At 36.6% G+C, this 23,483-nt stretch overlaps 2 protein-coding genes across 2 annotated transcripts; one reads left to right on the forward strand and one right to left on the reverse strand.

Moving 5' to 3' along the window:
* The first annotated feature begins 645 nt into the window (after positions 1-645).
* On the forward strand, positions 646-8,259 carry rsph9 (radial spoke head component 9). Its single transcript, XM_052119010.1, has 5 exons — positions 646-1,009; positions 2,505-2,673; positions 4,070-4,199; positions 4,700-4,846; positions 7,943-8,259. The coding sequence occupies exons 1-5, from the start codon at positions 771-773 to the stop codon at positions 8,101-8,103; spliced, it is 846 nt and encodes a 281-aa protein (XP_051974970.1). The 5' UTR covers positions 646-770; the 3' UTR covers positions 8,104-8,259.
* Positions 8,260-8,361: 102 nt separating this feature from the next.
* mrps18a (mitochondrial ribosomal protein S18A) lies at positions 8,362-11,197 on the reverse strand. Its single transcript, XM_052118903.1, has 6 exons — positions 11,012-11,197; positions 10,711-10,742; positions 10,374-10,478; positions 10,124-10,247; positions 8,940-9,015; positions 8,362-8,822 (listed from the first exon to the last, which is right to left on the reverse strand). The coding sequence occupies exons 1-6, from the start codon at positions 11,157-11,159 to the stop codon at positions 8,678-8,680; spliced, it is 630 nt and encodes a 209-aa protein (XP_051974863.1). The 5' UTR covers positions 11,160-11,197; the 3' UTR covers positions 8,362-8,677.
* Positions 11,198-23,483: the final 12,286 nt, after the last annotated feature.

A 23,483-nucleotide genomic window follows, 5' to 3' on the forward strand; every position in this document is an offset into this window, starting at 1 on the left:
AATCATGCAGAAACGGTTGTTCAAAACAACAGCAGCAAAAAAGTGCTGTCAAGTGACAACTGTTACAAGCAACATGGCATAAATATGGCAGTAAACTCAATAATTCACTGAAACTGCAATACAATGAGAATGTGCAAAATGAGTGACAGGCTGAAAGTGTCAATGTCCATGGTTAGCGGACACATTTTTGTTTGTTGTTTACAAAGTCTACAGCTATCACAGAGAGTATGTGAATGTAGTGAAACATTTCACTACACTTTTTTCAGGGTTTAGGAACATTTTTGCATTCCATGAAAAAAATTTGCTTACAGCACCTTTAATCTTAGTTACCACTCTGTTACTGGACACTTTTACTAATGGATTAAACTAATCAGAGCTGACAAAATATTTAATTTCTTAAAAGGCATCAGTAACTGAAAACTATTGAGTATGAATGATGTTGCTTCCACACCGCTAGGTGTCAGTGTAAGCCAAGGAGGACATGCATAAAAAATGACTAAGTGCACCTTTAAATAAATCATAAATAAATAAAATAATAGGCTACATAAATATTATTTTTATGTGAGCAGAAATGGAATTAGCACAGAGCTTTTCAATTTGCACATTTCAGTTTGTGCCTACAGTGTCCCTGAGTTACTATGGTAACAGGCCACTAGGGCTTTTGTTTACCATAGCAACCATATAGCAGCTGGAGAGTGAGGCTGATTAGCTTGCTAGCTTTCGTCAGATATTAAACTACACTAGTACAAATCTTTCAGTTGTTTATTTGAATGGTTTTAGAGATGGACTCTGATACTTTGCATTACTCGTTGGATTTAGTTGCTGGTAATGGTTTGATTTTGAGCTGTGAGCAGAGAGCTGCTCTTCAAACCTCTCTTATCATACTGAAGAGAAACTACATGTTCAGCCGGGTTTTGTTTTGGGGGAAGATTCTGGGGGTAAAATGTGACTATTTTATTGCTCAAGGGGTTGGAGAGGATGAAATGAACAACAAAAAGTCTTTGTACAGGTAGGACATCATCACATTGTTATTGCTCTTAATTTGAATAAAATATTGTGTATTTAAAATGACAATAAATCTATATATGTGTGTGTGTGTGTGTGTGTGTGTGTGTGTGTGTGTGTGTGTGTGTGTGTGTGTGTGTGTGTGTGTGTATGATTTTGGCGCCCCTATGCGTTGCATATTTTGCATACCCCATTTTGTCCCCTATATATATATATATATATATATATATATGTATATGTGTGTGTGTGTACACGTACACATACATATATATATATATATATATATATATATATATATATATATATATATATATAGGGGCGCCAAAATCATACTTTTTAAAATCTCCATAATACCTTGCAAATAACCAAAAGCACAATTTTAAACAATAATGAAAGGATGAATTTTAAATAAAATTTTATTTGAATTAAAAAAACATCTTAGCATTTTAAATGGGTTTCAATAAGCTTTTCAAATTATTTGTATTATTATAAAAAAATGTTTTTGTAATTTATCAAGAGGTACCCTAATAGCTACCGCTCACCTTCTGTCACATGACAAAAATGGTAAGAGTGGGAATATGTTCTGGCCTGGGCACAAAACAGAAAAACGATTGAAGATGGAAAATAAAAAACAGTACATTTTTTGAAATTAAGAAAAAATTCCCAAGTGGATGAAGAGGGACTGGGAGGCTTAACTCACTTTATTTCTGAAAATCTTGAAGTAAGGCTTGAAGTTGAGGTCTGCTTTTCCTCGGACCTCCCACAGGACCAGAGGAACCCGATGAGATTTCTTGCGACATGGTATTACATTACCGAGTTGAAGCAAGGCGGTAGGACGGTATGTCCATGAGTTGTGTAATTATTATTATTTTATTTTACATTTAATTTATTTTTGATAACAATAAACAGAAAATCCAACGTAAAAATGTGCACACAACACATGCATTAAATTTCCCCAAATTTAGAGCAGGCTATAGTCAACGGAGAATGGTAGAGCAAAGCGTGGACACTGTCATAAAAGGATGTGAAACTGGGACTGGAAAATGTCAGTGTTGAGAAACCAACCTCAGGCAAGCCAGATGGGCATCAAGTTACGCACCATTTGATAATAGCAATAACAGGAAATTATAACGTTATTTGTGTACTCTTGTTAGTGTTACTTGTTGCATACCCCTCAAAAAAAGTGTTGTTGCGCCAGTGTGTGTGTGTTGCGTGTGTGTATATGTATTTATTTTGATTAGTGTCTTATGTTCATGTTTATTGTATATTACCATATATATTAGTACATACATATTTTATAACATGCTACTTTTGAAAATATTTTATTACAGGAACCATTGATTATTATATATTTTTTATTAGTTTTAGTAATTTCAATACTATATTTATTCAAGAGATATAGTGTTCCAATATTCTAGTCTTTGACATAACATACATATTCAATACCTATGTCTGTGTATTCTTATTAGGCCTATTCTTATTTATTCATCATTTAATAGTTTAAACTGCATGGACTGGCACCTGCTGCCTCCAGCCACTGAGTCCATGATCGCAGATGTGGCTTTAGCTGCACAGGGGCGATTCACAGGCGACCTGTCCCATGAATATGAGCACACAGAGACACGCACTCAAGGAGAGGGGGACGAAGCCATTGAGGAGGAGGTCACGGTGAGAGGAGGGGCGGGTGGTTTACATGACACAGATGGGGCTATAATAAGCATGCTTCATCTCTGGAAATAGGAAAAAGGAGAATACTTAAACCCTTCCCCCATCTGTCTTAGTTTATGTGGTATATCTTACATGGACTTGTTGAGGAAGTCTTTTAAAGCGTTTTGTGGCTTTGAGTCGATGTCTGTTAATTTTAAAGTAATCTAAATGCAAGTTTACCCCTAAAATGTATTTAAAAATAAAAAATTGTATCTTCTTGAAAACAGACCAAAAATATTGATGACTCATGCAGCACTCACTCATCAAATGCTCTCTAGAATATAAATGTCCCTCCCCCTAATAGAGTGCAACAGTCTTGTTACGGCAGTAAAAATCCCATTCATTTTTCCATAGACTAATTGATTTTCAATGATAACTTATAAACCTTTAAAGATAGACCTACCTTGAGCTCTGAGGTTGTTCACCAATGGTATATGCTTCCATTGAAGCCATCCATCTTCATTAATTCATCTTCATTGTTTTAACATCGTGTTTGATAGCATAATTTCTGGTAAACAACTACATTACTCATGGCACAGCAGAGAAAGATCCACCAATCAGAGAACTGCGGCCAACCAAGCCTCGGAAACGTGCCTCGGAACGACCGCCCACTCCCATGACACTCTGTGAATGACGTAATCAAGTTGGTGTCTCTTCATCCTTAAACTATTCTCTAATTGTACATATCAGAATATTTTGCAATAAACTTAAAATATTATGTTTCTATACTTTTAATGAACAACCTAAAATCAATAGTTTTATATATTCACATATTTTTTTATTCAGTGACATCATTCACAATGCTTCATGGGATTGTAGTCTGTGCCTCATAAAAGAGGTTAATTACACTGCATTGTATCTTTTTCTTTGTCTGATTTTCAAATACTTTTTTGCTTCAAATCAAAGTTTGTAATGTTGTGTTTCAGCTCAGAGCTGGTTGGTTTGGGTCATGGCTTACAACTCTTTTATGAAGGATTTTTTTGACAAGTCAATTGGAAAAATTAATGGGAAAAATACTTCCTGAACCAACACGGCTGACAAAGTGGGCGGGCACTGTTGCACTCTATACAACCTAGTTTTAACATACTTTGATATGTCCTTTCTGAGCTTAACTTACATTTTTAGTATTCAAAGTGTTTTTCAGATATTGGGGGACGTGGGAGCTTCAGAACAATAATAATAATAAAAAAAACAATCATCAATATGCTGTTTATGTCAGCAGGGTAATGTTTTGATTTAACAGAACTGTTAGCCTATCATTTATTCAGTGTCTGTTTATTCATGGTGGTGAGCGTTGGAGTAAATATCATAAATGGCAAGTGGCTTGTTGAATGTTAATGTTTTGCTGCTCCTGTAGGTTAAAGTGAATGAGGAGAGCCGATTGGCGACGACTGTGTTTAATATTGATAAAGATGCATCCGTGGTGCCACGTGGTGCATTTGTCAAGAGTCCCAAAGGCAAAGTGCTGACAAACCGAAGCTTTGGAGGTATACTTACAGCCAAGCTCTTCCAATTTGTGAGTTTGTGTGTTTGCATATGTGTGTGTGTGTGTAAATGTATACATCTTCTACTGGAAATTAGAAGCAGCTGTGTGTATGAGACCAAATTCTGTATTTCTATTCTGCTGATCATATGTCATCATGTCAGTTGTGTGTAAATATCTTATTTTCAATTACAGCAACTCTCATCTTAATTCTCTTAACACATTTGCTATGTTTGAAATAAAATACTACAATACTATTCATACTACTATATTTCTGCAATGTACATGATGTTTACTGTGAAGTATGCACATTTTCTGTATGGTATATGGAATGAGAATTAATATATTTTAACACAAAATTATATTTAAAAAATTACAACTGGACAGCACTTTCTATCTAAGTTAAACATGCAAAGTAGTGAGGTCATGTGAGAACTAAATATTTATCATTGTATTATACGTACTGTTTCATAAATATGAAACACATACATTCATGTTTCACAGGTCTACATCCCTCTGAGGCTACAAAACTGCGCAACTACCTGCACTTTCGTGAACCAGTTAACCTGAAGAAGAAATCTATTTTGGAAATGGCTGACCTCAACCCTGCACTCGACTTTCTAGATCCTTTGAGTGAGGACATTCCCAAAGGTAATTAAAAGCAAGTCTGATATATTTCCATTTTGTGTGATGCTTTATTCTTCATGAGGTTTTATTTTCAGGCACAATATTCTTTCTCAAACTCAGAACGACATCTTCAACTCCCACCCTCAAACCCTGAAATGAAATATTTGCACCAAAAGCCCAACTCCCCTTTTTCATTAGACATTGTGACTGTAATTCAAAGGTAAACAACTCCTGTTAACACTACCATGATTTCCAAAAAATTATGCTGACATGCAAATGGCGTTTTTTGCCAGTCCTAATAGTGGTGGGAAATATGATGAGGGTGTTAGAATCCTTCTGTTAGGTATCCCATGTTGCCCATAGCTGGATTTCCCTGGGCTAATGACAGATATGATTTGGCAGCTGCCTAAAGCTAAACTAAAGCCAAGAAGACATCTGGGGTGTTGTTCTGCAAACTAAGATCCCATTGTTCTCTTTCCTTACACTCTTTTTTTCTATCCTTTCTGAGAAGAACCATTCAAGCGATTGCCATTTCTACAGTACATCAACAATAAATCAGGCTTCCCATTTCATATATATTGGTGTTTTCTGTCGTTTTTGTCAGTTGGGTAGCAACTAACAAAAAGTTGTTCAGAAACTGTTCTTCTGTGGTACTCACAAGCTTGCTGAAAGATATTCATCAAACATGCTTCATGAAGCTTTACCCATTGCTTGCCCAGGCCAATACAGATTGTTTAACGTTGATGCAGCTGTAGAGTTCCTAGTGGAATATCGTGTTCTGCTGATCCTGAATCTTAAACAGATGGAATCTATACTGAGCAAATCGCATCAGTTTGAGCCTTGAAATTGACAGAAAACACTGCTTTGGCTCATGACTTTGGGAATTATCCTTGGATTTAGAAGCCTCATATAGCATTCAAAGCATGATTAAGACCTCTTGCTGGATGTGACCTTAAAGAGTAAAGACAGACAATGAAGGAGAAGTCTATGATAACCCTTCAAAGACTACAAGAATTAGAGGACAAAGAATCATGTCCTCAAAGGGAATATTGCTCTTGGACTGTCGGATTTAGAAGGCAAATGCCACTTTGTTTCTCAGAAGAGAATTTAATGACCCGGTCATACAACTGGAGACATGCCCAGACTTCAAGTGTGTTAGAAACATCTCAGCTGTTTCATTAAATGCAGTGATCTGTCCTTCTTAATTTCCCTCTCTAAGAGATAGTTGCTCACCTCAGGCAATACCCAGCTAAGCTGGTTTGATTCGTCTTTGAAGACAAATTGTTTTGAAAAACTAGAGCGGGTCTTTTGGATCAGGCCTCAGAAAGAGGAGATTTACCTTCTCTATGTAACACTTTCCTCTTTTTTTTCTTTGACCAATCAGGTGAAAAAAACAATCCGGTCTGTAGAGGTTTCAGAGGTGAACAGGTTCATCTGGATGCTTTAGGTAGTGGGCAAAGAATACTGGGAAAGACTTCTCTTGATGAATGCTATTTGCCGCCCTTCGGCTTCACTCAGGTTTCGTTGAATATGGCCTGGACAGGAAAAAGTGGTTAGATTTCCAAAGAACTTGGAAATGCAGAAATTGTTGTATAACTACACAATACTGCATTTCCTCCATTGGCATTTTCATGTCCCAGGGGTACATTTTTACTGTGTTCCATATCCAGACCTTCAACATGAAACTACAAAACTCTATCATCCCTCCTTTTCTTTAAAAAAAGCTAAAATCTGGGATACAGTGAGGCACTTACGATGGCAGTGAATAGGGAACATTTTTAAAGGCAGAAATCTGAACCTTATAATTTAAAAAATGTATTTACATTTATACTGATATTAAAACTCATGTATTATTTGAGCTGTAAAGCTGTTTAAATAGTAATTTCTACAGTCATTTTAGGGGTTTAGTGTTTGTCGACTACATCGTCATGGCAACGAAGTGGCAAATTGGCTATAACTTCACACAGAAAAAATTAGTAATCTATTTTATCACACTACAATCATGTAAATACACAGATTTTGTATGTCTTGTGAAAATACTTTTGAAACACTTGAGAATTTTAACATTTATGGATTGGCCCAATTCACTTCCATTGTAAGTGCGTCACTGTAACTCTTCACTGTGATTTATTATTTTTTTTTTTTTTAATAAAGTAGGTGAAAGTTAAAATACATTTTTGTGGTAATTAATATTATGCCACAAAAGCTGTCGATTGAGGTTGACATGTATTGAATATTCTTTCAAAGAAAATGACTTGTAAATAAAAAAATCAAGGTAAACTATTTTTATTTTGAATGTCATTTCCAATCAAGAGTGCAAAAAGTGTGAAAATATATAATTGTGTGTATTTAGGATACACAAAATGTTAACTGAAATTAGCCTTGGAAAGACTAAGTCATACATTTTACTTCAAAAATTATAAAAATGCCATTTCCATCACTATAATTTCCAGTTCTATAAAACACAAGGCAGAAGTTTAGATGGTGGATTTGACACTGTGGTGTCAAAGTAAAAATGTCCAGTAATGCATGTACATACCCTGATTTTTTATTTTATCGAGACTTACTTTCTAGAAGTGTATAGTGCTATAAGTGCCCGAAGTTGAAGAAATATACTTAGGTGAATGGTCTTTAGAATTGCTGCTCATGAAATATTTTGATTCATAATAAAGCGGAGTCTGACAATGGACATTATTGTTGACATTTGAATGTTTATCAGGTTAAACATTGTTCCCTGTGAATGTTCAGAGCTGCGATTCACACACAGACTTCATTGGCATTGAGTTTTGTGGTGCTGGGTTCAAGCCAATACCAGCAGCTGGATACAGTGGCCACCCAGACAGAAAGACCCCTGAACGCCTCTTCTTTATACACTGCTATTATAATAGTCATCTCTAACTGAGCCAACTCTCTGTCACAATTTCCTTCTCTCCAGATTTTGTTCAGCGTATGTCAAATTATCAGAGTCTGGATTTTGTCAATGCTTGTTATGTTGATAATTCACATTCAGTTTATGTGAAATCATTTCTTGTCTCATTTTCTCTTTGATCCTGCAGACTGGGATCTTTCTAGTCTGTTTCTTGTTTGAAATTAAGCTTACTGCATGTGTTCTTTATGTAGGGTCATGGAGCCTGCTGTTTGAGCGGGGAGGCACGGTGTGTGTATTACGCAGCATGCTGTGGATGGGTCTCACCTTCTTCCACGTTCCCCAGACCTCACAGCATGGGTATATCTACATGGGGGATGGACTTATGAATCTTGACCTCCCCTTCATGCTATAGATGGCAAAAAGCGAAGCACCCTCCCCTTGATGCTATAGCACCCAATTCTGGTGTTCCAACCTTTTGAATGCCTTCCCCTAAACATTAATGTGTAGTCAACTTTGTGACCTTACATTCACAATTTTCTTTCCTGTTATTTTATGAAATAAAAGCAAATCCCAAAATGTTTAAGTTCCATTTATATTTCATTCCCGAGGCAGTCACGAGAGAGAGCACCTTGCTTTTTTGGGGGGGTACAAACTCAGAAACAGCTACTCGTGAGGTTTACATATCTGTTTTATTTGCACATCTGCCTTTGCAATAATATACTGTACAGACAGTACACACAATCAGAGGGCTGCAGTTAGGGCTAAAGTTCATCTCAGGACATTATAGGGATTTCTGAATTTTCTTCTTGATGGTTCATCAAATAACAATTCACATGATATCACCATTTCATCTCAAATGACAGGCAATGAACAACAAGAAAAAATACCAATCCAGTTTTATACCCACTCCATGAGTCATAAATCCCACTGTCCCATTCATGAAAAACACAAAGTCACTGTTTTGACTGGGTGAGCAGCTGTGTCTGTCAGTGCTTTGTGTACAGTGGTTTGGGGCTGTATCTGACATTGTTTTTTAGGGCAGTATGCCCTACAGGCATTCTAATCTTGCACCATTTCAGCCCGGTCTTGAAAATGGGCTTCACAGACTTCACAGAGTACCGTGTCAGATACCTAAAACAGACCATAAGAGACAATAAAATATGGCAAATCAAAAATGTATTGTTAATATATGCTTTCTGGTGTTAAATCAAGTCTTGATTTTTATGTGGCACAGAGTAGATATCATACCTGTTGAGAGGTGGGAATGGCTTTGGTTTTGGTACATGGCCTTCAGGCAAGCGGGGTCGATGATCTGGTAGGAGACCTGGAAAGAAATGAGAAGAAACTGGTTAAATTATCATTATTATTACTTGAGATCAGATAATTCATATCAAATCTACTGAAATTGAGGGACATAATTTTCAATCAAAACGTAAAAAGAGTAACCGCAGTGTCACTGATAGGGGTGTAAATATTTGTACTCACAACGATTAGATTATGATTCTTTAATGACTACAATGCATCGTAAAATCTGAAATTGTCACCATTTGATCCGATTTGATTATTTTGGAACAATTAATAAAATACTAGCCTGTCGCGATTATTAAATTATCATCCGATTGCAGTATTGATCTAACAGCAATTATTTGAAATAGCCATGATTATTGTGCACTTCAAATTCCAATCACATTTGCTATACAAATAAAAGGACATTTTAAGCAAATGCATAGAAATGTCATGAGTGGCACATTTTTGCATTATGAGAGCTCTCCATAAAAGGAACTTTGATCGACTGAGCTGCACTGCGGACCGCATGATGCACGTAATAAAAGCGTTCTGATGCATGCGCAGTCTGCAGAGGTTCATGACAAACTCCCAAAGATTTTGATAGTGAATGCAATGCGCTTGGGCTTCACTTTAACATTTCTTTAATGTATTTTAACCAATAAGGGCGCCCACCTAGTGGGTTTAATCAGAGAGCCTTAAAATAATGCATGAAAGTGCTGAATTTGGGACAAAAATATTTTAATTTTGTATACTTTAATATGTTATTATAAAATGGACAAAGTTGACCAAAAAGAGAGACATTTTTAGTGTTTGGAAATAAGTTTATATTTTTCCAAGTCATTCTTCCTGTGTGCAATATTTGTAAAGTTTTTAAAGCCTTTAATGAAGTCATATGTACATATCTTATTACGTCATTCAATGTTAAATATTTAAAAATGCCTTCATAAGGTGTATGAAGCACATATACAATTGAAGTATTTTAATGACAATTAATTGTCATAATCATGAAATCCCTAAAACAGACAATGAATTGTCATAATCCCAATTATTTGTTTGACTTTGTTAAACTCAATAGCCAAATTTTCATAATCGTCACTTTAAATGGAATGGATGGAACAAAAAAGCTCATCTATGCAAAATCTCACCTGCACGATGGGCCATCTGCACACAAATTGATATCTTGTTGTGTTCCTGAGCACATAGGCCTGTGATGCGCCGGGGTAGCATCCCACCATCTGAACGAATGAACTGACTGAGTAACAGGACGTCCTACATGTTTATAAAAGAGAGAGAGAGATTCATTCAGACATTGAGCAGTCAAATATGAAACTGGGTTCAGAATGCCTACACAGAGGTGCACAAAAATCACACAAATTAGCATGTATGAGCACTTACAGTGTAGTTGTACTTGTTTTGAAGGTTCCATCTGTAGATGGGACATTGAGCAGTGGGGTTTGGAGGCTGAGGTTGTTCAGATGTAGGCTCTATAACCCCCTCTATCTGATAAACAGGGAAAAATGAAGCATCACTAGATTACTGTAAACAGTGAGTTTGTTAGGGATAACACAATGGCAGCTGGTTTAATCCAGGGCTGTGAGCACCATAGAGATTGCGTGCAATATTCAGATTAATAGGGGAATTAAATGGTTAATTCCAAACATGTATAAAACATAAATCATATTGCAATAGCATGATAACTTGCACGTCTCTACTACATAAAAAAACTACTTACAACTGTCGTTTTTCCTTCTTTCTTTTCCTCCACTGTAACAGAAACAACATACACACGAATTCATGACAGTTAATGGTGATATTCGGAATGTGAGTCCACAACACAGAAATTGAACAATAACTTAACTATTGATAGTTTTTTTTTTTTTACTATTCTATAATATAATATAATATCGTAAAAAATAATATAATTGATCAGCAACTGTTATGAGCTAAAATATAATATGTCTTATATTTGAAATGATGAGGATGTTGTTGTGCAGGCGTCCCACTGCAACAAGATGAAACTCCCGCAAACTCACCATGCCTGAGTCCGCGACACGGCGTGCTCCCCAGAAACGACAGCTGCAAGAAACTCGGTATTCTCTGAAACAAACCCGTGGAGCAGAGATTGCTGTGAAACGATCTGGACCCTGCCCTTATAGACTGTATGACACTGCGCGCCGCCATGCTGTCTTTGACCTTCACTTCCTGGTAGATTACGTATTTCCTTCACGTGACTTTAAGTTGTAGCGGGAAGACTAAATTCGGTAGTATTTCAGACATGAAGATACGGAAAACATGAATAATGGCATTCACTTACGATCAATTTCACAAGGTACAGTTTTTGACCCACATCGTAGATTAATTACATGCATGAAAGATAATAAGCACAACTATTTATGTCAAGCGAAATGCACAGGTAACGGCGGAAGGTGTAACGTGATGAGGTAATCGGCGCCAAAATAAGATGTATTTATAATTTTTTGTAGATTACAGTTTGATTAATTAGACCATAACAATGTGATCTTTACGTTTTCAGTTACATTTTCATGGGAAATGAATGTGAGGGATGCTGAATTTATCTCTGACAGCAGTTGTCCTTTTCCATTTCCAGTGATATTTGAAAGAAAGGTGAGTCCGCTAAAAGGTGAGTCTGAATTTATTACATGAAAAGCAGCTTGTATTTTGTCACTGACGTCCATGGACGCAGGCAGGAGTTCATTCATCTGCCCAATACAAGCTTATATCTAGGGGTTTTCGGTGGCACGCTCCCCCAGGATAATTTTGTTGTTGTTGCAAAAACAACACCAAAGCACTTCATTCTGGTGACTTTGAGAGAAGCATTTATTTCCCTCAAGTATGATTAGCGTTCATATAAATATTGGCTAAAGCATTTCTTCCAGTAAGCGATCAGAAAAAACACGTTCTGGCAACAAAAAAAGCAAAACGCACAACAACCAATAGAGCCGAACGCAGATGTCTTGAGACTTGTTCAGTTGAAATTATATTTAACTTGACACTCCCGTGAAAAATTCTGTCATAATTCTTTCACACTCATATTGTTTCAAATCTGTATAATTTATTTTCTTCCATGATATGAAGGTGATTTTTTTAAAAGAATGTTGTCGTTGCTCTTTTCTTTTCTTTTCTTTTTTTTACCATATTACAAAAGCAGATTCAGTAGTTGCAGGGGATTTCAGCCTCTGAAAAAGTACAAATAAAGACCCACCATGAAGTATAAGTAGTCTCGTGTACTAGCATATAATTCCTCGTCCCCTGAAGACAAATGTGTGGAACAGACCGTAATTTGTAATATTTTTCAATCATATTCTCCTCTGCTGTAGCCCAGGGGTTTTCAAACTTGTGTCCACAGAAAATGTCAGAAAAGGGGTGAAAGAAATGTAATTAATAAATATTGACAACATTTTTGTAAACCAGAATGAAACCGTAATAATTAACTCCGCTTTATAAAGATTACAAATTAAATTATTTTATATCAGGTTTGAACATTTTTTTCTACAATTATTCTAATAGTAGGTAGAAAAAGTAAAAGTTTTCCAGATAATATTAGAATAATTCATTTTGGCTTTAGTACAATGACAATTGTTAAATTAATTATTTAATTATGTCATTTATTTAAAGGAATAGTCCACCCAAAAAATGAAACTTCTCTCACATTTACTCACCCTCATGCCAACCCAGATGTGTATGATTTTCTTTCTTCTGCAGAACAAAAATTAAGATTTTTAAAAGAATATTTCAGCTCTGTTCATCTTTACAGTGCAAGTGAATGTGACCAGACCTTTGAAGCTCCAAAAATCGAACTTTTACTTGTCAAATAGCCAGCAGACTGTATGTATGCTTGCATTGTATGGACAAAAAGAGCTGAAATGTGCTTAAAATCTTCAGTTTGGTTCTGCTGAAGAAGAAAGGTAATACACATCTTGAATGGCTTAAAGTGGTGTAAATCATGAGAGGATTTTCATTTTTGGGTGAACTAACCCTTTAATCATTGTCTTCTGAAGCGATATGATAAGTGTGGGTGAGACACAGATCGATATTGAAGTCCTTTTTTTCTATAAATCTCACCTATAATTTTTACTTTCAGAATAGCAAATTGAAAGTGTGATTTTTGGAGCTTCTGGTCACCATTCACTTGCACTGTAAAGACCAAAAGAACTAAGATATTCTTCTAAAAGTCTTTGTTTGTGTTCTGCAGAAGAAAGAAATTCAGTCATAAACATCTGGGTTGGCATGAGGGTGATTAATTGATGAGAGAATTTTCATTTTTGTGTTAACTATCCCTTTAGTTTTGAAAACTCTGTATTGCTTTTTTTTTATATATATCATAATTACTACATTACTACAACTGGATCAATGTACATAACATGTATATTTTAGAAAGGGGTTCCCTATCAAGGGGATCATCACGGGATGTCAAAAAGTTTGAAAACTGCTACTGTAGCCTACAAATGCGTTCATACTAGTGTACATTCAAATATTAAGTCAAGACATATCATGCTTGGTTTCATTTCAGTGGTGAAGAATCACATCAATCCTGGCATGTTGCATCTTGACTGTTTGTGATATTTTGCCTTGCATTAATTAAGACTCTGTGCCTATAATGCAAATGTGATATGATTAACGGATTCTCAGGACATTGTCAAGGTAAGTCTAGAGGCACATTATATATATTTTTTTTACTTTTTTCACAACATACCCCACAATCTGTCTGTTCTTCATACGAAAAATCTCATAAAACGCCATCTAAGCTTTAACCTTGTAAAGACTTACCATCTCGTTTTTGCTGCGTGACTGTGGGGTATGACTTCATGCTTTTCTGAGATCATGAAACCTGTGGAGGCAAACCTATGACTGTATGCCGTGACATTCAGTTTATTTCGCTTTACAGTAACAGAAGATTCACCAAATTACATGTCTTATCTACCTGCTCTAGCTTCACATGAAACAATATAACATGATGAAGGCAAAATGCACAATCATCAGTTTATCTGACTGCACAAAGGTATCTGCCAGGAGCATCTTAACGACTTGTGCTGACTGTGATATACTTTAAATACTCAGAATGAAGCACAAAGGCAGTGATTGTCACTTATCTCAGAGACTTTGCTTTTGTCATATGTTGGAAATACTATAATAAACAGACAGCACCTTGTAAACTAGGCTATAGCATAGATCACTAAAGTAAAGCATTGAAATGCAAGACAATTATCAAAGCTTTCCCTGTGATGAAACATCACTCATAAAATTACAGGAGGTTTCAAAGAGGCTCACATTACATTATTTTTTCTATAAAACAAAATCCTACATTCTTTTACTGGAAACAATTGCATCACTGACTTTTTACTGAATTGCTTTTAAATATGAATCATTTTCATAAATCATATTCATTTGAGATCTGACTGAGCAGAAAGGTAGGATTCAGGTTACAGTTTTTGGTGTGAGCTTAGACTTCCCTCTAAATTTATGAGGGCTTGTGGTCTGGAACTGCTTTCTCACAGATGTTTGCAGATTTTCACAGTGTGTAAAATTCTGTGATTTTTGTACTCGCAGAGAGAAATTGCCTCAAATATATCTACAGTGTCTTGATGAGATATGACAAGTAAATAATCGATGTGACATATTTTTTACTTATAGCCGGAAGTAGTGTTGAGTTTCAAACACTGAAGCTGAAGAGTGATGATGTAGACAAGCTGTGAATTTCCCATATCTGAATCTTCAGGAACATGTCCTGACTTTCTCGTAGAATGGTTGAGATGCAGGTGTTTTGCCTTGGGCTTCCATTGTTTTATTGTGGTAGTATTCTTTGCTGACCCCTATGTCCCTCATATAAACATATTTTCTCCAAACATGCAAAATAAAAAAGGGCATTGTGAGTATACCTGTGTTATAAATAAATATATAATGGTTAGTTCCGGTCCTCGAATCTGATTGGACGAGTGACATTCTATGAGCACTGATGGCCTCACACCATCAGCACTCGGACACTTCACTGTGTGTGTATCACTCCGCTTGTGTTCATGCTGTTCTAAACTAAAGTGTAAGAGCAGTGCAGATGTGTTAAGAGCCATTTGTCTCTTTACATTTAATATTGTTGTATTTTTGTATGTAATATGAGCCAGTTTGGTGTTGTGAAGTGAATCCGTGTCAGCCAGTATTTACATACAACAGCACTCAGTGATCGCTCGTATTACTACTAAAGCTAGGAAACAGCTTTAATCGGCTTTAAAGTAACAACTTCAGCATTAAGGCTCATTACAGCTGAGAGACACAACAGACTGATTAATTACAAAACTCAAGGTGCTTACCTCTTACTGGACTTTCCATATTGGAGAGGATGTGCTGTTTAAAATGGCAGAGAAGACTGGGGTCTCTCTAGTGAAAGACTTTTGTGCACTGGCTACCGCAAATTAGGGAGAAATACTCCCGCTTGGGAGTATCCGTCGTTTAAGAAAGTTGTTCCATACACACATGAGTTTTTATGACCGTACTCGGTGTTTTCAAATTTTTATAAATTTACTTGTTCATTGAACTGTTGTATATAAGCAATATCACACTCGCAATCGTGCTATATGGCCCTAAATCAGCACTGCTGTGATGTCCTGCGGCCTCGTGCCTGCGTCCGAATCACAGCAGTGCTGATGTATCACAACAGTGCTGATGAAGGGCCATATCGCACACTTGCTCATGTGATATAGCTTAAACATCAAAGAGTTTTTAAATGTTTTGCTCTCTTTTTATTCTGAGCCCAGTTGTGTTAATTAAAGTGAAGCCTTGTGTTTGTATTTCCAGAAAGATATCTGTTCTTTACCATCTTACTGATGGCAGGTGATAAAGTTGCTCACAAATTTGGTTTCACCCCTCACAAAGAGAATCCTTTTTTTAAGTTACGTAAAAAAAATAAAAAAAACACTTCCCATTAATGTCACCTCATTTTTAAGGGAAATGAGAATGCTTGTCCCCCCTCTTACACAGTCCTCTGCAAATCTCTATAGCACAGATGGAAATGGATGTTAACAAGGTCGTCTCTTTAGTGAACGAGCACATAAGTTTGCACAAATGGTTATTGGACTTTTAGACTGGCGCCCTTTGGATCTGGTGGGCCTTTTGAATTTCTGACACCTTCTGTAGAATTATTAGTGCATGAATAATGGACTCCTTTTGTACTTTCAAACAAAACCAATCATTCAGAGAGCTCTTATGGCATGGTGGTCAAGCCCTTTGATTGTTATTTTTTCCTTCTTGATTTACTGATGAGAGTGATTTAGTTTGTTCCTGAAAGAGGTCAAGATGTCCTAAAAATTGAAGAAAGGGAACCCAGGTAGGAAATTTCAGCTTCACACACAAGTCATGACATTATATTTTGGTGGATAATGGTGGGAAACCTTTTTCATGAACTTTGGATACTGTTTCTATGAGAAGTACCTTTTGTAAAACATTTGTGTATTTGTAAATTAGGCCTTTGTTAAAATTATTATAATTTTTTTTTAAATTAATATTGTAGTTGTAGTTAATTCATTTAATATATTAGCTAGCATGATGCAATGTGTTGATCCTCTGTCAAGTTCTGGAAAAGCAAGTGAAAAATAGTGCATAATAGCGCAACTATGTCTACACATCTGTATATTGGCACTTGAGTGCAGTAGTCAAAGTGTTGGCCTATTTTGGGGATCCCAAATGTGAGAACAGGCCAACAAGGAGGTGCTAATATAGGGCTTTCTGATCAGGGTTTTTAGTATTGTGTTTGTGTGTGTGTGTGTGTGTGGGTTGAGCTACACAAAGCATGCATTGTTTCTCCAAACTCATTCCTTTGGTCATCAGCCCTTCAGCATTCACATTCCCTGGCAAACAAGCTGTACAAAATTTGGTATTTAAAGTGTCTGGCCACCTTCTCATGGACTTTGATATTCAAATGAAATGTGGAGCTCCCTAAACAGCCAGGCAATCTAAATATGGACTGAAGGGGAGTAAATCAGATAATTTTCAAATGATGAAAAGAGTGCTACTGACGTCCCCTCAGACTAAGGTGGAGGACAATGGCCCCATGTTGACTCAGTGTCACAGTGAGAAGTTATGGATGTGCACAGGAGGTATGCACCACCGAAACATGTGGGGGGTGATGAACATGACAAAACATAAAAAGCCATGTGGAGGTCACAGAGTGCTGATACAGGCAATGATCATAAGGAAGTCTTCCTTGTCCAGCAAAGGCATAGTAGTATATTGTTAATATTGTGCCATTTGCCTGTTACTTTGGGAGTGTTTGATGAAATGCCCAATTAGCAGGCCTTTACTGAATCTGTACATGCAGAACTCTGAAATCAGATATTATGGTTAATTTGATGCTTTCAGATAAGAGCTTAATACTCTCTGTTTGACTCCATCAGGTCCTGCTAATTAGCCTATGTTGGAAAGGAGTCTGGTAAAAATGTCAGATCACATTATCCCAAGTAAAATTTTTACAACAGATTGCATAATTATTCTCATGTCGACTGTCTGACTTTTATATTTCCCAAATTGCCCAAATTAGAATACCTTTGGTATTCAATTAACAGAGGGAGACCTCTAAGAGGCTTTGCTGACAGAGTAACTTTGCTGCATAGCTTTTGCATTATGGGAACTCAATTAAGAAATTTTAAAGTAAACTGTCATTAGTTAAATTATTCTTAAAGGGGTCATATAATGCCATTTTTGTACAAGTTAATATGAATCTTTAGGGTCTAAATGAAAACTTTGTAATATAGTTTTATTAAAAATTCTCATTAGTATTTTAAGAAACACTAATTTTACCTGCTCAAAATCAGCTCTGTTTTCAGCACGCCGTTTCAGTGCATATGACTTTAAATGATAATGAGCTTTGGTCACCCCGCCCCTCCGTACACAGTTTTTAATAACACAATAACCATAACGCGTTGTTCATTATAAACGTGGGATTATGAATTATATTGAGAACGTCGTAACGTTATGGAAAACATGCCGTAATGTACCCTGAGTGTAATCATTAGCCACATTCATTGTGAAGCGTGCAAGCGATTTGCAAAGATTAATATAAAGGTTAATAAAATGTTACACTTACTTCTTCTGGAGGTGCAGAGGGAATATAAATAGTTGGTACCGAATCTTTTTTCAGCAGCAGCTTCTTAGCAAAACCAGCTTTATACTGACCCTCGTTTATAAAGCAGTCTGGTGAAAAATTATTCGCGCAAACATGAACGCATTGACGTTGCTCGTGGGGAATATTCCCAACGTAAATAAAACTCAGCCACTGCGTCTTCAGCGGTTCAGATTTAGGAACATGAAAATGACTGCTGTGTTCGTTATTACACCGAAGAACAGAACACCACAATCGCTTAGGCGCCATTCTGCTCCAGTGTATCAACAATGATGACGGACTATGATTGACAGCTCGCTCACGAGCGAGGGCGGGTCTGTGTTGAAACACTGCTGTCAATCAACAATCCTGGGAGGGACGTCCGACCGTGTGACGTCACACGGTTGAACGGCTGGATTTGAGGCAGGGGAAAATATATAAGGAGATTAAAACAAAAACACTGGATGGATTTTTATCATAATAGGATGGTTGTGTACAGGCACAGCCAACACACATTTCAGTACAATCAACTTGAAAAAGTGCATGTACCATTATATGACCCCTTTAAATTAAAACCTAAGTGCTAAGCAAATACACACATTTACTATACTAGTACACTCTATAGAACACTATAGTTGGGATGCACTGCACCCAGAAATTAACGTGAATACATACACGATACAAACATTCATTACATTTTGTATTACTACACAACCCCACACGCACTCAAACAGTGCCTCATCACAAACCTTATTCATCAGAAAAAGCCTTTTCAGACACTTCCCTGCTTGTCCGAATCCAGATGGAGTGATGCATGAATGATAGCATTCATAACATCCACAGTGTGTATTCATGACCCCCTGTCTGATCAGAAATCTGGGATATATCGCACTGCCAGCAACGTGAAATTTCACCCATCCGCACAGTAACAAATGTCTCCCTTTCATCCTTTCTCTGCCTCCCTTCCTCACGCCCTCCCTCCCTGCTCTTGCTCTTCTTCTTTCTCTCTCTCTTTTTCTCATTCCCTTTCTTTTCTGCGCCTACACTGAAGCCAGGCGACTGGAGAGGCTGGGTGTACGTGCAGAGTGGCAGAGGCTCCTCTCAAAGAATCAATGCACTTTTGGAAAAGCCTCAGGAGATTCAGGCCTCTCCATGTCTCCCTCTCTTTCTCGCTCTGCCCAAACTCTTCACATCCGCCAGCCTCTATCCTCATGTACCCTTTTCATTCTCTCACTTCCTCTCTCTTTCTCCTCTCTGTCCACCTAATTTTGCACCTTTCCCTTTTTCAGGCAAATATATGCATATGCTTTCACTGAAATCCTGTTGCCCATTAGCGGTAATGTCATGCAAGGTGCATCTCAGTCAACACAGTGGCCAACAGACTCCTGAGAGCTTGTGGTCTAGGAATGAAAACATTCAACCTTTTCTTTGTCTTTCCAACTTTAATTAATTTCCTGTGTTTGTTTGCTGTTCATTCACTCATATTACATTTTTTTTTTTGACCAGCAAAAGGTATGAAATATACATTTGTAACTCAGACTATTTAGTTATATTGTTTGAGAAATAAAACTATACAAAATTATTTTGTGGAACAAGACAAACATTGAAAATAGGCCTAACATAAAGCTTAAGAACTATAAGGAAATAATGATGAAGCAGTTTCCAGAAAAGTTGTAAAGACAACACCAAATAATTTGTTGGAAAATGTGTGTAGACTTGTGTCTGATCAGAATTTCTTTTGGTACAAAAGTAGTAAGCAGGCCAACGATTACTTCACAGACATAACTGAAAACAAAGTTGAATATACAGCTGTGCTGGCTGGGAGATATCCTGCATTTTGCCAGTATCAGGATGTAGCATTTGAAAAGAGGAAACAAGAACAAATTTTGAGGGACTTTGTATGGATCTGTGAATTTAGAAACATGAGAAAGAATTTAGTGTGATTTGGAGTTTGTTTATGGAGTAAAGATGTTAGCAATAGCCCACCATAGTTACAGGTTAACCACTTTTCTCACTTCCCCAGGCAATTACCATGGCACATTTAGAGGCACTCTTAAATCAGATAGCTTTAGCTCAGCTGGAGAAAAGTAGAGGACAAACAAACACACACATACTTTAATTAATGTACACACATTAAAGCAAATTTTTACACATGTACTTGCATATATTAACTGCAATGTATGCTTATGCTTGCATACAAACAAATGTCACATATATAAATCAAAAACATTGATAAACACAGATAATTAATGTTTTTACAAACCAAAAGTAGGTGTTTCGTTTATTCTTGAAGTTTGACCTGTCTAGAAAAGCTGTTCTGAGGCTGAAAAAAAGTAAAGGTAAAAAGTGTGAATTGTCAATTTTTTTTCCCTTTTAATTGTTTCTTCTCGACTGAATAGGTGTTTGTTTGAGTGCTGATCCTCATAACACCCCTAGTGACAAATGTGCCTTTTAGAGGAAAAGAGCACTTGCCATAAAGATGGCACCACTGTCCTCACACTCTATCACTATCAGTCTTGTTTGACTGTTGAATTATTTTTCCGAGTATTTCCCATTTCTCATTATTAACCACGCAATGGCTAGTGTGCATGGCTGTTTTATGTACTATGGCCATTAAACATATTTGGACACATTCACATTTGAATTAAATTGCATTAGGTAATGAAATATCAAACCAAGTGGCATCTGCAAGCAATTTATGTTATACCTTTATTCAAAATTAACTTCAGAACCAAAAACCTTTTTAGGTTTTTAAGTTTTGCTTGAAAGGGTGTTATTTTATTAATACAATTACATTCATAATTTGTTGTACAAGTGTGGCAAATAATATTTGGAGCCACTGAATGTATAACAAGGATACAGTATATTTACTGTATCTGTAGCCTGCAACCCTATACTTTACAAACCTATGTGGAATGTTTAAAGGAATAGTTCACCCAAAAAGGTATTTAGCTTCATCCAATGCAATTGAATGGGCACACATTTTTGACAGTCCAAAAAGCATATTTAGGCACCATCAAAGTAATCCACTCATCTCTCGCCGGTCAAGTAATGTCTTCTGAAGTTAATCGATACATTGTGTGAAAAACAAATAGCTAATTAAAAGTTTTTAACTTTAAATTGCCGCTTCAGCCAACTCTCTGTAGCTGTTTGAATTTACCTAACTCTCGCGTGAAGTACGTTCATCTGTAGTAAACAGAGTGGGACTTCTGAATTCTCGCATGAACATGCCAATGTGATGATGACGTGAGGCATTCAGAGTTTACAAGAAACTATTTTTTAAAAGTTAATAAAGTTTTTCACACAAAGGTATCGATTCACTTCAGAAGACATAACTTGATCGGCGGGAGTTGTGTAGATTACTTTGATGCTGATTAAGTGTGCTTTTTGGACCGTCAACTATTAGTGTCCATTCACTTGCATTTGATGAAGCTAAAAACCTGAGATACTTTCCTAAATATCTTAAATCCTATTCCGATGAAGAAAGAAGGTCATATACATCTTTGATGGCTTGAGGGTGAGTAATTTATCAGCAAATTAAAATGTTTGGGTGAACTATTCTTTTAAGTCTGATTCACCTGTTATTGCTGTGCATTAAATGTCCAATAGGGGGTAGTCAAATTATTTGAGATAAAATATAAACATTGCACTAGGATACTCTTCCCACGCAGATCTATATGGACCAGGAGATGTGCCAGATAGGAGACAGCATGGAAAACATTTATAAATACTATTGATGTCTCACAGATTTCGCTGTAATACTGTTGAATTAAGTCAAAATAGCATTTATTCTAAATGTTCTCAAAGGAGATATTTTCCTGTAAGAAAAAACTAACCATAAATGACATCAGCTGTAGGGGAGTTAGTGATGCTAGCCTGGAAAGCATGCGCTCAGATAAGAAATGTTACAGTTGATGAGCTGATAAGTTAAAAAACAAGATGTAAGTTTTCATTAATGCAGCATTGTCTTTGTTATCAAAATGACCTTCATTAGCCCCCAATTTATAATTCTTAAGTCAACACAATAAAAAAAAATATATATAGAAAGAGTCTGCAGTTTGTAAGTCTGAAGGACACTCCATTCAGTTACTCGTGGTGCTTTGTGTGTCTAAGGTGGAATTCTGTGAAAACTCCCTGCTCACCTCTCAGCTGGGGGTCATTCACTGCCAAAAACTTGAGACTGTGTCCTCCATCCTTGTGTAAATGTAGAGAGGGAAATCAGGTAGTCAAGAGCTTCTTTAGTCTGAAGTATATGCCTAATTAAAAGACATGCTGTTACGAAAAACACGAGAAAAACAAGCTACAAAAGGTCATAAAACCAAATCCCACTGTTTTAGTGTATGGGAAAACTCACACATTAAAGAATTTTAATGTTATGTAGAAAGAAGAACTTTCACTTTCTAACCTTTCTAAAACATTACTCAGAAAATATTTTCATAAATCAATGTCATATGGCACCTGTGACTCCACTATGGAACTAGTGGGTCAAATAAGGTGGATGGGTCCTAGATATAAGTGATGTCTAGAACGTGAGTTTTAGTTTGCCAGCTGTTCTATGTAATATGTGGGCTTTTACCAATCTGTGGATTCTGTGGGACTTTGTGTATTTTGAGAGTTAACCTCAAGTTTTAAAACTTTTTTTTTGTTTGACTATTTTCTGGTCATATTTAGTTTGAAGCACTGAGGGGAAACTAACATTGATGTGAACCCTACGGTGTTCAGTCTGTGGGGTTTGTTTAGCTGCTTTTGAGGAAGAGGCTTAAGTGTTTGGTTTTTCTTCTCTTGCATACTCCCTCCTATGGTTTGCTATCCAATCAAGCGAAGCCCAGTTGAAACAGAACATTATCCAAAAGGACTAGAAGTTGCCAAGCTGGTTGGTATCGTGCCTTCTGAAGAACCTCTATTGTGTTTTGTATTCCCTTTGACAAGCGGAAACCAACATTTTCCATCTTGCATGACTCCCTAGAGAGAGGACCATCCTTTATTCTGTGCTATTCTGCACTTTGTGTAAAGTCAGATGGAAGTAATCATTAAATTCTGTTTGTTTTGGACAAGGATAAATATCTAGCATCTGTTTTTTGTGAGATCTAAAATTCTCATTTAAAAGGCAAACCTTTACTGAAATGTATGATGAATTATGTCAATATTGTGATTTAATCCTTGAGTCAGATATTTAACATCTAGGATGTTAAATATCTGGACCTGTCTGCGATTCAAAATTGTGTAATTTGAAATATGTTTTGACTGAATACAACATCAGCGTTTACCTACATCCAATGAGAGCGCAAGAAACGAGGCACGGGAAGTTTCAGTGGGAGGAGTCCTGATGTACCTACAACAGAACATCAACTAGCATGGCTGCGGTATCAAGAAAGTCTCACTGGAAATTTGTGGAAAAT

Source organism: Xyrauchen texanus, chromosome 45 (genome assembly GCF_025860055.1).
Source record: "Xyrauchen texanus isolate HMW12.3.18 chromosome 45, RBS_HiC_50CHRs, whole genome shotgun sequence".
In the NCBI taxonomy this organism is placed as follows: Eukaryota; Metazoa; Chordata; class Actinopteri; order Cypriniformes; family Catostomidae; genus Xyrauchen; species Xyrauchen texanus.